Consider the following 14,775-nt stretch of genomic DNA (forward strand, 5'->3'; position numbering starts at 1 on the left):
CGATGGGAGACAAAACACCTAATCTCCGCCCATGTCACTGCCTGAGCCCTAGTGGAATGAGCGCTAGCCTTACTAGGCAACAGCTGCTCGGCATCCACATACATGTCCGTAATAGCCCGCTGGATTAAAAAAAGGTTATCATAATCCATGACACTGGCTCACCCTGTTTACTCCCACTGTGGAGTATAAACAGCCCATCTGTCTTCCTGAGAGATTTCGAAATCCCCAATACCTCATGATATGCCACTTGACACCCAAGGTTCGTAACAGGCTATATTCATCCACCTCTCTCTCTCTTCCTGCCCAGAGTGAGCAGGGAATAGATTGATTCAAGTGAAAATCCAAGACCACTTTTGGCCTAAAGGATGGAACAGGTTGCATCTGGACCGCTCCCAGAGTCACTCATAGAGGCTGTTTCCGACAACACATTGCCTGCAATTCAGAAACTCTATGTGCAGAACATAGTCCTCTAGTAAGTAGCCTTAGGAAAAGGATACATAGTGGTCGAAAAGTGGGACCCACCAGAAATCCAGAACCAGATTAAGATTCTACAAGGGTGCCAGCAACCGCAAGGGGGCGAGGATGCATCAACCCTTTCAAGAACTAGGCCAGAACCAGATGGGCTGACAAGGGTTCACCATTCACGTAACCTCAGAAAAAGGCAAGAGCCGCCACCTGTACCTTCAAGGAATTAAGAGCCAAGTCCTTAAACAATCCATCCTGCAAAAACCCAAACTGAGCTGGATTTTAACCGAACAAGGATGAACCCCTTGTTCCTCACACCAAAGCCAAACACTCGCCGAACGTGAACGTAGGCTAAGGAAGTGAATTAGCGAATCACTGAAGTATGGGTGGATCAGAATGCCATCCTCTCTCAACATTGCCGCTACCAGCACCATAGCCTGTTCTGGGCACAGTGTCCAAACCAAAGGGTAGAACTCAAAAACTGATGTCGCCCCAAAACAGCAAAATGCAGAAAACCATTGATACTCCAGCCAGATGGGAATATATAGATATGCCTTGGACAATCCAGAGACTTAAACTCTCCTAACTGTACTGCCTTTATCAGCAAGCATAAGGTTTCCAAGCGGGAACGAGTCACTTGCAAAAGCCGATTGACTCCCTTGAGATCCAGGATGAGCGTGGTGCCTGCTTTTAATCCTCTGGTAACTGAGGAACTTGCCCCTCTTATTGGCCTTTTTTTTTCCCCACTCCCAAACCAGAGTGATCATTAAAAGGTCATTTTGTAAGATTAAGCTTTGGATTGTCTCGTCACCAATTAGTCAGCCATAGCTGACGCTCAATCCTGCTTAGCTTCAGAGATCAAACGCGATCAGGCTCATCCAGGTGTGAAGCCATAGGGCACTGCCCTGAATTCAAACCAGACTCATCGACTTGCTGAGAGAGAGCAAGGAAGAGAGATTCACAAGGGAGCAGCAAGAGGTCATCTGCAATTCATTGCCACTGCCTTGAGTGTCTGCTTAAGGACAGCCTCATTTCTCCTATTCTGCACCTTCTTCACGCTGCTCCCCCTTCCACAGGGATAGTCGCCCACTTGGTGACTGTACACACCAGTACATGCACTTTCAGAAAGCACAATTGCTCCCTCTTCTCTGTCAAACCCAGGAGGTACAGCACCAAGGCTTGTCCCCCTCTAAAATTAGCTTCCAAGGCGTCCCATTCAAGATCAATCATTTCTTGAATATAATCCATAATACTTTACATAAAAGAATCTAAATGGGATTGTTTGGCTTCAGGACCCAGTACTCCCAGCATCTTCAGTGCCTGGGTGATCCAAGCCAGCAACTCATTTCTATGAAAGAAATGCAACATTCTGCTATAAAACTCCAACCCCAGAATTTCCCATCCTCCAGGGAATAAGGGCAGCTTTCACCATCCATGCCACCTGGGCTCCTATCAGCGTGACCCGCAGCAGGTATAGATGTACGCTGACACTTACGTGCAGCACCAGGTATGTGGGGATCCGCAGTTTGCGATACTGAACTCTTAGGCCTACCATGTCGGCGACTGAGAAAAACCTGTGAGTGGGACCAGCCAAACGGCTGCTCAATCCGTCAAGCTATTTCAAGGCTATCTTGCACACAGAAAACTGCACAAGTGTTACCACAGTCCATACCAAAACCAGGAGGCGTCAGTCCTGCATCCACTAAGAAGCCTTTTGCTGCTGACAATCTAGTTAGGGGAGCACCAAAACCAAATGAAACCTCAGACAGTTCCTCCCTTCCAGTTCCATTCCCACATCATACTGGGAAGGCCAAACTCAGCAAAAGCAGCCAGAGAAAAAAAACTCTCCCTGAGCCTCCAAGCAGCGCAGACACAAATTGGGGAGTGGGGTGGGGGGACACCAAGCCGAAATGCCTGAATATGGCAAGCAGCACAAAGGAAAACACCTGCTAGCAGCACTCTCCCAAAGCGTCTGACCATTGTGTGCCCAGCTGCACGTCCACACAAGCAAGTGTGGACAGGGTGCCAAAAAAAAAAAAAGGCCTGTCCAATAAGTATCCAAAATATAGGCGCCCATCCCAGCGCACACCTGTGAACCGATGTCTGACTTTCTCGGCAAACGTCTGTGCAGAAAAGTGCGCGAAGGCCACTATGGCCTACTATGCGGCATCTAAGTAAAGCCTGAGAGTGGGGACTAGCCAAAAAGCTGATTATCCCATCAAGTTGCCCCCCCCCCACCACACACACCCTGTGACATCAGCTTTGCTCTGTTTCCATCTACTGGTAGAGGTGCATAACCCACTGTGTAGATTATGCTGTCTGAATGCTAAGAAAGCAGAAATTCAAATCTATTATAAAAGTGTTAGAAAGTCATTTTTAAAGTTCCTTGAGTTGACCCCAAATTTGTATTCTATGTTTTTAAGACAATAAATGAAGTGGTGAGTCCTTTTGAACTTTGGTGCAAGAAACCTGCAAGAAGAACTTTATGTTTGGAATGCTTCAGTGCAAGCCACCACTGATCTTGTTGCTCCATTAAAGTCCATTCAAATTTGAAGATCTAACTTTATGCCCTGGTTCAATTCTCAGCTAGTCAATGCCAAGAGGAAGTTCTGAAAACTGAAGAGATTGGAGGACTCCTCCTTCACCCTCCAATCTCAAAGCATTTAGGGCCTTTTTCACTGTATACTGCTTTCTTGTGATAACTACCAAGGAGGCTTATTTTTCTTCCCATATTCAAGCAACTCTAAAACAACTAGTGCGTTGTTTTGTACTGTGAAGCATTTGACAAATTCCTCCTCTACTATGGATACCAGAGCTGTCACAGAACCTAATTCTGACATGTGAAAGATTTGCAAATTTTTTTTTTTTCAGACAGGGCCATTACCATCTGTAACCAATTTTCAAATTCTTTAACTGTATTTAACACGTTGTCCTCTAATGAGTCGATCACAGATGGAAAGATTTCTTGCCCATGTCATCTTTTGAAATTGTTCAGATCATTGGCAAAATGTACTCTTCATCTTGTCTACTAAATCCTTGTCCAACTATTACCAAAAAAGGATGACAATCCATTTATTACAAACTTGGTCAATTTGTCTCAAACTGCTGTTCTTCCACCATTACTTAAAACAAGCCTCTATCTATCCATTGCTCCAAAAAGATAACTTGATAATACTGTAGGATTTAGATTATCACCCAATTTTGTTACTGCCTTTTTAAAAAAGTTTTCCAGCAACTCTCAGATTTTTTTGATGAGCACTGTCTTAGATAATCAATTTTGTGTCTGCACAAAACTATATATGAAAACTGTATTGTTATCCTGTACTGATACAATATGGCAAAACCTTGATATCAACACTATACATCATGGTGTTACTTGAGATATATATATATATATATATATATATATCTGATTTGGTAAATCACAATATCTTGATTTCCCAACTTGTGGAAATAGGAATTGGTGTTATCATCCTGGCCTGCTTTAAATCTTATTTGACAGATCGTTCACATGTAGTATGAACCGGCCAATTTACATCAGAATGGCATGTAGTATCTATCAGCATGCCACAAGGTTTAATGTTTTCCCGCTACTTTGTAATATTTATCCTGCACCACTAAAAAGCTTTTGGCGACACTCGGTGTAAATTATAAACTGTATGCAGATATTCAGTTTTTTGTCCCCATGAAATCATGGAAAGCTATACTTCACTACAGTTTTCTCTTGCATGTCAACATTTAAATGCTGAATGTAGCACAACAAGTTGTGAATGTTAACAAAATTGAATTATATCATCATGACAATTCTCTATAGATATTCCCAAGGTCCCAGTGTTTGAAGGGCATTTCTTACCCATTAAATCACACATCTGCAATCTAGGTGTTCTCTTGGATCCCTCTTTTTTATGTGATCACACTAGAGCCACAGTGAAGTCAACCTTCTTTAAAATTACACCTGCTGCGAAGATTAAAACCACTATTCAAACTCTGGCCTTTCTTTGATTTACAATCTTTGATTTTCCCATGTTTGACTACTGTAAGTTACTCTGTTTCTCAGTTTACTAGGTAACTCCATCCGAGCAATGAAAATTGTTCAAAACTCTACTACTCATATTTTAACTGCTGTAAGCAAGCATGATTATATCACACTTGTGCTATATTCTTCACACTGGCTTCCCATCTATTGGCATATGAAATATAAAGTGTATAAAGTGGCATTTATGATTTACAAGATATTAAACAATCCTAGTAATCCCTGGAAGGGCTCAATCCTGCACGTGCATAGCGCTCCACAAATCGCGGCCTACTTGAGACATCTTCTGTAAAGCTTGCCCATTTAGTGGAAACTAGAGAGTCGACTTTCAGTTGCCGAACAATTGTTCTGGAATTTGCTTCTGGAACATATTCAACAGCAGATAAAGTTAGCTGTAGGGCAGCTTTGAACACTTAATTGTTTCAGGAGACATTTAGTGCACAAACATAAACATAGTAGCATAATAGCAACAGCAAAAAAATAAAAATAAAAAAAGACCAAATGGTCCAACTAGTTTACTCAGCGAGTTTCATATGGTAGTAACTGCTGCTCTGTGCAAGTTACCCCCAAGCCTTACATTGACAGTATACTTTCAATCAAAACCAAGAACTATCAAACCCATAACAAAATTACTGCTAGCAAAATTTTTACAGGGTGAGCAGCCTTCTTGATAATTCAGATAATACTGCTTGACTGTATTTTGCTTTTGGACTTGGCCAAAGTAGTCGTCCTGTGCTTTTTGTCTAAATGTCTGCATATCTGTACCCTGGACTGTAAAAGCTGGGCTCAGCTTTGGCTGTCTGAATCCAATTCCCCTTTTTGTGTTTTGCTCCTGCTGAAGCATAGAACAATGTGTAGTTGCTTCACAAACATCAAGGCTAATTGATTAAGCGCAGTAATCCACATGCTCTCTTAAGAGTAGTATTTTCCTCTCTGTGCAGGTTACCCCCCATGCACCCTTTTCTTCACTTTTAACCTCTAGCCTTTAGGGATCCAGTGTTTATCCCGTGCCCTTTTGAATTTATTTACTGTTTTCGTCCTCCCCACCTGCTCCAGAAGAGCATTCCAGGCATCCACCACCCTCTCCATAAAGAAATATTTCCTGATGTTGATTCTGAGTCATCCCCCTAATTCTAGTTTCCTTTCCAACTGAACAGATTCGAAGTTAGTCATCATTAAAACGTTTCAGGTGTCTGAAGGTCTGTATGATATTGCCCCAACCCTGCACATCCTCTCTTCTAAGGTATATATATTTAGATCCTTCAGCCTCTCCTCACAAGTCTTCCGATACAGATCCCACACCATTTTGGTCCCCTTCTCTGGACCGTTTCCATCCTATCTCTACCCTTTTTAAGATACGGTCTCCAGAACAGAACATGGTATTCCAGGTGAAGCCTCACCAAGGACCTGTACAAGGGCATTATCTCCTTTTTCCTACTGGTTATTCCTCTCTCTATGCAGCCCATCATTCTTCTGGCTTTAGCTATTGCCTTGTCACATTGCCAGACACTATCACCCCAAGGTCCCTCTCCCAGTCCGTGCACATTAGTCTTTCACTCCCCATCACATACTGCTCTTTTGGCATACCACACCCCAGATGCAGGACTCTGCATGTCTTGGCATTAAATCCCAGCTGCCAAGTTTGACCACTCTTCAAGCTTTCTTAAATCACTTTTCATTCTCTCTTCTCCTTCAGGCTTGTGCACTCTGCTGCAGATCTTAGTGTCATCTGCAAATAGTCAAACTTTATCTTCTATCCCTTCCGCAATGTTGCTCAAAGATATTCAGTAGAGATTTTTTTGCACAGGTGCTGCCTGCTGGTATATTCATCTGTTGGCACATTAGATATTTTTGTGTTTTGTTTACATAAATTAGTTTCATATTTTTATGGATGTTTTAAATTGTGACCTGCCTCAAACTTTGTAGAGAGCGAGATATAAACTTTTTAAAAACAAACCAGTCTATGTTAACTGTTTTCACAACCACCACCACATAATAGACCAGTACAAGATCAGATTCCTACGGTATAGAATGCTAACCATGGAGCAGAATCTAGAACAAACGCCAGGACTCCCACTGTCCACCCTAAAGCGCCAGCCATGATGCTGAGTTGTGAACCAACTCCAGGACTCCCACTGTCCACCTAAAGCACCAGCCATGATGCTGAGTTGTGAACCAACTCCAGGAATCCCACTGTCCACCCTAAAGCGCCAGCCATGATGCTGAGTTGTGAACCAACTCCAGGACTCCCACTGTCCACCTAAAGCACCAGCCATGATGCTGAGTTGTGAACCAACTCCAGGAATCCCACTGTCCACCCTAAAGCGCCAGCCATGATGCTGAGTTGTGAACCAACTCCAGGACTCCCACTGTCCACCTAAAGCACCAGCCATGATGCTGAGTTGTGAACCAACTCCAGGAATCCCACTGTCCACCCTAAAGCGCCAGCCATGATGCTGAGTTGTGAACCAACTCCAGGAATCCCACTGTCCACCCTAAGGCGCCAGCCATGATGCTGAGTTGTGAACCAACTTCAGGACTCCCATTGTCCACCGTAAAACACCAAAACACTTTTGGCGATTTTTCTGTCAACCCACAAATACTGGACAGGGGCTCAATGGACTCCCTAAATAAATGTTCTCTTCCCCTCCCCCTCCCAAAAAATAAGTTAACAGTAAAATACAATAACTGTTAGAAAATAATGGCTTCACTGCAAAGTGATTAATGAAGGAAAATGTCTACTCAAATTCTACAACTCCACAGTTTTATCCATTAACAGAAGATAACAAAGGGTTTGAAAAAGAAATACTCACAGGCTGACTTATCACTTGGTACAAATCTGATTTCAGTGATTGGTTCTTCATCTTCATCATCTTCATCTTCTATCATACTGGATTCTTGGGATCTCTCTATTTTCAATCACCAGAAAAAGAGAAGGATGACATTTATTAACAGAGTTCTAGCACTATTTGAAATTTACAATGAGCTGAAACACAGCAGGATAAGTTCCTTGACTTTACACCATAGCTGTAACGCAGGTTTTACTAAGCATCACCTCTTGATCCTGTACAACACAGATGATCCTCAGTGGGTTAAGGAAACACCAAGAATTATACTTTTTGCAAGTTTAATTGTGAATGGGGCCAAATTACATCCAATATTGCCTGGCTTGATGTCTTTCAGAGTAGAAATCCAGCTATGGGGGTGGTGGGACAAGGAGCAAGAGAGAACAAAACATTGTTGCTGAGCAAACTAGATTAATCTTTTTAATCCTTATCTGCCATCATTTTCTGTGTTTGTGTGTATATTTCAGATTTCCTCAGAGATCTGAACTAGACTCAAATCTTAGGATTTCAACAGTGCAGAATCAAGAACCAACCCCAGGATTCCCACTGTCCACTGTAAATTAACAAAACATTTTAGGGATTTATTTTTTTTTTAAACACACACACCCCTAATGAAACTGCTGTTTGAAAAGCAGGAAGACAACTAATTACTCCTTGTGTGGTTATTGTTGCTTCCCTTCCCCAGGAAAATAACACTGACAGAAAACCACTAGTTTGCATGGACAATTGCAAACATAAAAGCTTTCATGGTTGCTAGCTTTGAGACAGTAGATGGAAAGGCAATTATCTCTGGGGGATGCCTTCTGTTTGGAGGGTTATACTTATAAATAACTTCGGTGTGCCTTTCCCTTTTTCAACTTACTATTTTCTAGCTCTATACACTGTGCCAGAGGAAGGGGAGGAATATATATATATTTTCCCTTGCTTGTGCTCAGCAAATTAAGATTGCCAACTGGCTGAGGGCTAACAGACAAGCCTCCATCCAAACAATGCTTAATCATTTTTTTGCTAGCAGGATTTGCTCCTTTAGTAAGGAGCAAACCGCAACACATACATGCATGGCAAAAATGTGCTCCCTTTTATTTAATTTGACTAAAGCAATCTGTCCCCCTTAACCAAACCTTTCTAATGTAAAGCATACTGCATGTTTTCTCAAAGTAGCTGACTGCCAATAGAATATTTAAAGTAATCAAAATGGCCTTGTTGAGGAAAGCTATGCCAGAAATCCAGCAGTGGGAAGACGACTCCACCCTGACCTTTACAGAAAGAGGCATTGGCGGTGCTGTGGGTGGCAAAAGAAAGAAAGGCATGAATAAGTAAATAAAGGATAAAGCAACAACCAAAGGAGTTGAATTTCCCCAAACTCTGTTTCTTTGAGGACAGCTCTCATGTTGCTTATTTTAAATCAGTCTCCTGGGCTGTTGTACCCCCTCTTTTCACTGCATGGGACCACTACATGCTTGTCTTTCAGAGTAGCAGGGAAAAAAGAGACAACTACAGAATCTCAGAGTGTTTCTTTTCTGCCTTTTAACCAGCCAGTATAAGGGAAGAAGAGGAAACTGAGAACAGCAGAGAAAAGTCTCTCACCTCCAAGCTTAGCATTCACCATGACATACAGATGTTCGCGGGGATATGCAGCGACATCCTTAGAAACCGCATGTAAACTGATGGATGGATATTCCAAGGAGAAGCCCATTCCAGAGCCATCCAGCCAGGACAATCGACTGAAATAACAAACATAAGTAAAACTGAGGGGCTCACTAAAGAGCACAGGAATATGCAGAACAATTTAAAAATTAAAAAAAAAAAAAAAGAAGGTCAGTGGATAACTTATCTGGCTAAAATTAGCTAGATAAGTTATCCTGAATATTCAGCGGGATAAACATCCCGCTGAATATTCCTGGATAACTTTGAAACCTAACTGGCTATCTCTGCAAAGTTATCAGAGTAGGTTTACCTGGATAACTTTCACTTAACCAGCGATATTTAAAGCAGTGACTGCAGGGGGAACAAAAAAACCTCAGGTGTGGGCCTCAGGGCCCAATCTCCCACTGCAGTGAAAAAATGCTGGTTTAGCAGATTGAGTTATCCTCCCTTAAAAAAATATGAGTATGAAATGTTATGGGTCTTTAGGTCCAAAAAGCTTTTGACTCCCCTCCCAAAAACAAAGTCCAAATATTAATAAAGGAAAGACATGCAGCATAAGCCCACCCTTGTCAAGTCCATCCTAATCCCCTCCTGAACTGCACCTCCCCCCCAAACTTCATATGGAGACCAGGAGCTCGGAACTAGCATCTGACTCCAAATGTGTCCAGCACTGACAGCATTACCGTCAAGTATTATTTTAACAGCAGTACTGGATACACCGGGAGTTGGATGCTACTTCTGAGCTTCCGATCCTCATATGAGATCTGGGGCCGTGGATAAGTAGGAAGTTATGATGGATTTGATGGAGTGGGTCTATATTTCAACTTTAGGTCTGAAAAGCCTATCTTTCCCTACCCCAAAAGGCCTGCAATATTTCATACTTGGAGGGTGAGAGAGTCAGCTAGCTGGACCAGCAATTTTTTCACAGCAGGGGAGGGTGGGGGGGGGGGGAAAATCAGGCCATGAGGCCCACTCCAATGTCCGCTACCCCATAATTGCTGCTCAATTGTCAATGCAGATGCACTGCTACTACAGTAGGGCACTTGGTGAAGACCTTCTGTTCTGCTGATAGTCTGAAGGGCTATACTTTAGTGCAGGGGTCAGGAACCTTTTTGGCTGAGAGAGCCATAAACGCCACATATTTTAAAATGTAATTCCATGAGAGCCATACAATATGTTTAAAACTAAATACAAGTAAATGTGTGCATTTTATGTAAGATCACACTTTTAAAGTACAATAAGTCTCTGAAAATATTACACCAGGCCTTAAGACACCAATACATCTCCTATTAGGAAAACGGACCAAGTCAGGCTGCTATAGAGTCCTACACAGAAACTACACGCCAGCAGAAAACCTCACCTGAATCACATGCTGTCCCTCACCTAACATAGAATAAAGAGACCAAAACGCATAACAAGAAGCATGCAGAAAAAACTGAATTGGAAACTGCAACAACGCAGAGTCTCTGTATGCAGTGTAACAAAGGAAAAAAGAAACATCACCCATCCTTATAAAACAAATCAAGAAATATAAAATCATCAGCAGTAAAACTGTACTAACAAAAAGAACATATTTTGAAACAGCTGATGAGTGGAATATCCAATAATTAAAAACTCATATAAAACATTTCCAGATACCAACAAAATATTTCAAAATAGCAGACACAAAGACCCAGTAATGAAAAATAATAAGGATACAAACATTTATTTGCTCTGCATACCTGGGAACGTTTGATATCCAGGTGTCCCGAGATTGTTCTGAATTAGCAGGAGGTGGGGTGGTTTACTTGGAACTTTCTCCTCTCTCAGTCACATACCAGCGCTCTCTCTCACACTGGCTCTCAATGACACACCTATACACACACATGCTCTCAGTACTCACATATACACATGCTTTTTCTCTCTCACTTATATAGGCTCTTAATTACACATTTACACACATGCTGTCTATCTTTTCACGCTTACACACACAGGCTTTCAATCACACACATACATGCTGTCTTTTTCTCTCACACACAGACTCTCATTCACATGCTTACAAACATGTCCTCTCTTTCTCTTTTACACACAGGCTCTCACATACTCACATGCTCCCTCACCTAAATCAGCTCTCAATCACACACAGACACACATGGTCTCTCTCTCTCATTTAAACACAGGCTCTCAATCACATACTCACATGCTCCATCACCTAAACCAGCTCTCAATCACACACAGACACACATGCTCTCTCCCTTACTTATACACACAGGCTCTTAATCATACATGATCTCTCACACACAAAGGATCTCAATCATACACACATACTCTTTCACACAAACAGATTTTCAATCACAAACTTACACATACAGGTTCCCAATCGTAAACTTACATTCATGCTCTCTCTCTCACAGGCAGGCTCTCAATCACAGACATACTCTCTTTCACATGTACAGGCTCTCAATCATTCACATACATGCAATCTCTCACACACACACACACACACACGCACCCCCCCCCCCCCCCGCGGCCCGGAAGAGGAAGTGGAGAGTATCGGGTGCCTGCGCGGCAAGAAGAGGCCACGCTGGTGCGCTCGGCATCGGCCCGAAGAAAAGAAGACTGCAGCGCGGCTCGGAGGAAAATGAAGAGGTTCAACCGCGGCCGATGGGACTCCGCCTCCGCGAGGGCTGAAAATGAAGAGGTTAGCGTTGGGAGGAGGCTGCTGCTGCCGCGAGTTCCCGGGGTGGGGGAGAGTGAATGAGCGAGCAAACACAGCTTGCTTGCTCATTCACTCTCTCTCTCCCCCACCCCGGGAACTCGCGGCAGCAGCAGCCTCCTCCCAACGCTAACCTCTTCATTTTCAGCCCTCGCGGAGGCGGAGTCCCATCGGCCGCGGTTGAACCTCTTCATTTTCCTCCGAGCCGCGCTGCAGTCTTCTTTTCTTCGGGCTGATGCCGAGCGCACCAGCGTGGCCTCTTCTTGCCGCGCACGCACCCGATACTCTCCACTTCCTCTTCCGGGCCGCGGGGGGGGGGGGGGCGGGAAGAAGAGAGCACGCCGGTGCCGCTGACTCCAGCTGTCCTGCCGCGTTCCGCCCGGGCGGAGGAGGACCGGGGAGCAGCTGGGTCAGCGGGAAAGTGTGGCGACTGTCTGCGAGCCAGATGCAGCCCTCAAAAGAGCCATATCTGGCTCGCGAGCCATGGGTTCCCGACCCCTGCTTTAGTGGGATGATTCCACTATAAAATGCAGATAATGCCAGTGGGAGGTAGTGTGATTTGGTACCAACATTTGTTAATCAAGAGAGCAGTGAGTCACTCTGGCTGACTAACTGAAGTTAGACATTTTGGTCACCCTTCTCTGTACCTTCTCCATCTCAATTATATCTATTTTGAGATGCAGTGACCAGAACTGTACACAGTATTCAAGGTGCAGTCTCACCATGGAGCAATACAGAGGCATTATGACATTTTCCGTTTTATTCACCATTCCCTTCCTAATAATTCCCAACATTCTGTTTGCTTTTTTTTTGACTGCTGCAGCACACTGAACTGACGATTTCATGTGTTATCCACTATGACGCATAGATCTCTTTCATGGGTAGTAGCACCTAATATGGAACCTAACATTGTGTAACTATAGCATGGGTTATTTTTCCCTAGATGCATCACCTTGCACTTATCCACATTAAATTTCATCTGCCATTTGGATGCCCAATTTTCCAGTCTTACAAGGTCTTCCTGCAATTTATCACAATCTGCTTGTGATTTAACTACACTGAACAATTTTGTATCATCTGCAAATTTGACTACCTCACTCGTCGTATTTCTTTCCAGATCATTTATAAATATACTGAAAAGTAAGGGTCCCAATACAGATCCCCGAGGCACTCCACTGCCCACACCCACTGAGAAAATGTTTCATTTAATCCTACTCTCTGTTTCCTGTCTTTTAGCCAGTTTATAATCCACGAAAGGACATTGCCACCTATCCCATGACTTTTTACTTTTCCTAGAAGCCTCTTCATAAGGAACTTTGTCAAACGCCTTCTGAAAATCCAAGTACACTACATCTACCGGTTCACCTTTATCCACATGTTTATTAACTCCTTCAAAAAAGTGAAGATTTGTGAGAAAAGATTTGCCTTGGGTAAAACCATACTGACTTTGTTCCATTAAACCATGTCTTTCTATATGTTCTGTGATTTTGATCTTTAGAACACTTTTCACTATTTTTCCTGGCACTGAAGTCAGGCTAACTGGTTGTAGTTTCCCGGATCGCCCCTGGAGCCCTTTTTAAATATTGGGGTTACATTAGCTATCCTCCCATCTTCAGGTACAATGGATGATTTTAATGATAGGTTAGAAATTTTTACTAATAGATCAGAAATGTCATTTTTTAGTTCCTTCAGAACCCTGGGGTGTATACCATCCAGTCCAGGTGATTTACTACTCTTCAGTTCATCGATCAGGCCTACCACATCTTCTAGGTTTACCGTGATTTGGTTCAGTCCATCTGAATCATTACCCATTAAACATCCTCTTGAGTAAACACTGAAGCAAATAAATCATTTAATCTTTCCGTGATGGCCTTATCTTCTCTAAGTGCCCCTTTAACCCCTCTACCATCTAACGGTCCAACTGACTCCCTTGCAGGCTGCTTCGGATATATTTTAAAAAGTTTTTACTGAGTTTTTGCCTCTACGGCCAACTTCTTTTCAAATTCTCTCTTAACCTGTCTATCAATGTCTCACATTTAACTTGCCAATGCTTATGCTTTATCATATTTTCTTCTGTTGGATCCTTCTTCCAATTTCCTGAAGATGTCTTTCGTGTGAGAAGATAACACTGCTTTGAAGGCAGATCTCAGCTCTAGAATTATTTTGTACTATTCCATGCCAAAATCCTCCTTCCTGGAGTCCTTGCTCCTCTAAAGCTTCAAAGAAGATAAATGACCACCCCTGTATATCTTTGCTTCAACTGATCCACATCTATTGCTCTAGGAAACGTAGTAGCTCTTTATACAGGTTGTACATATATGATTTCTCCCAAACTGGAAAAAATCTGTACGTGTCAGTCAGTGCAAAAAACTGAACAACTGCTGGACTGTTATGCCATTTAATTTTTTTCTAAAAGGGGATTGGGTGCTTAAACTAAGTTTGATATCCCTGTAACATCAAAACTGTGGGATCTTACAGATAAGGAATTTATTAATAGGCATTTAATACTACTAGCCTTCCAAGACGGTGGTACTGTTAGGGCTTTACATCTAGAGCTTAGCTCCTGAGCATCCTCCCCCTGTAACTCAACTCATAGCAATCCATTTCAGTGACTCACTCTGGAGCTGATGTAACAAAGTTCACTAAGCAGAGCATACAGTAACTCAGTTGTGTGCTCATTTTTTGTTCATAAATGTTATTAGTGATGCAGCAAAGTGTTTTACACATTAAAAAAAATGTCTACAACAATGTGCATATAGATTAGCGCCATCTCATGCAAATCCCTGCTAATGATGGCATTAGCTATTACCCCAATGCAGAGAACTGCACTGGCTTAACTCGTGTTTTCTTAGTGCTGGAAACTTAACTTCTAGTCAGAGGTGGAGTAAGGTTTCTAGGCCTAATATTAGTTTATGGCTAGAAACAGGAGTTCTGGTGCCAGGATCTACAGTCAAGATTTTCTGCATATAAAATATGATTTACACAGAAAATATGTTTTCTGTGCTGAAAGCATTTTTGTGTGCATAATCATGTTTTGTGTGTTGCACATATAAAAGACTTTTCTACACACAAAAGTGCTTATTTTCTGT

At 42.6% G+C, this 14,775-nt stretch overlaps 1 protein-coding gene across 2 annotated transcripts in view; it reads right to left on the reverse strand.

The window, feature by feature from the left end:
* CLNS1A (chloride nucleotide-sensitive channel 1A) overlaps positions 1 to 14,775 on the reverse strand; it is a 101,995-nt gene that overhangs the window by 72,253 nt on the left and 14,967 nt on the right. For both annotated transcript variants that reach the window (XM_029602184.1, XM_029602186.1), the window contains exons 2-3: positions 8,932 to 9,068; positions 7,312 to 7,407 (exon numbers count right to left, since the gene is read on the reverse strand). In XM_029602184.1, the coding sequence (XP_029458044.1) occupies positions 7,312 to 7,407; positions 8,932 to 9,068 (233 nt within the window). The remainder of the gene's footprint in view (positions 1 to 7,311; positions 7,408 to 8,931; positions 9,069 to 14,775) is intronic.

Source organism: Rhinatrema bivittatum, chromosome 5, assembly GCF_901001135.1.
Source record: "Rhinatrema bivittatum chromosome 5, aRhiBiv1.1, whole genome shotgun sequence".
Classification (NCBI taxonomy): domain Eukaryota; kingdom Metazoa; phylum Chordata; class Amphibia; order Gymnophiona; family Rhinatrematidae; genus Rhinatrema; species Rhinatrema bivittatum.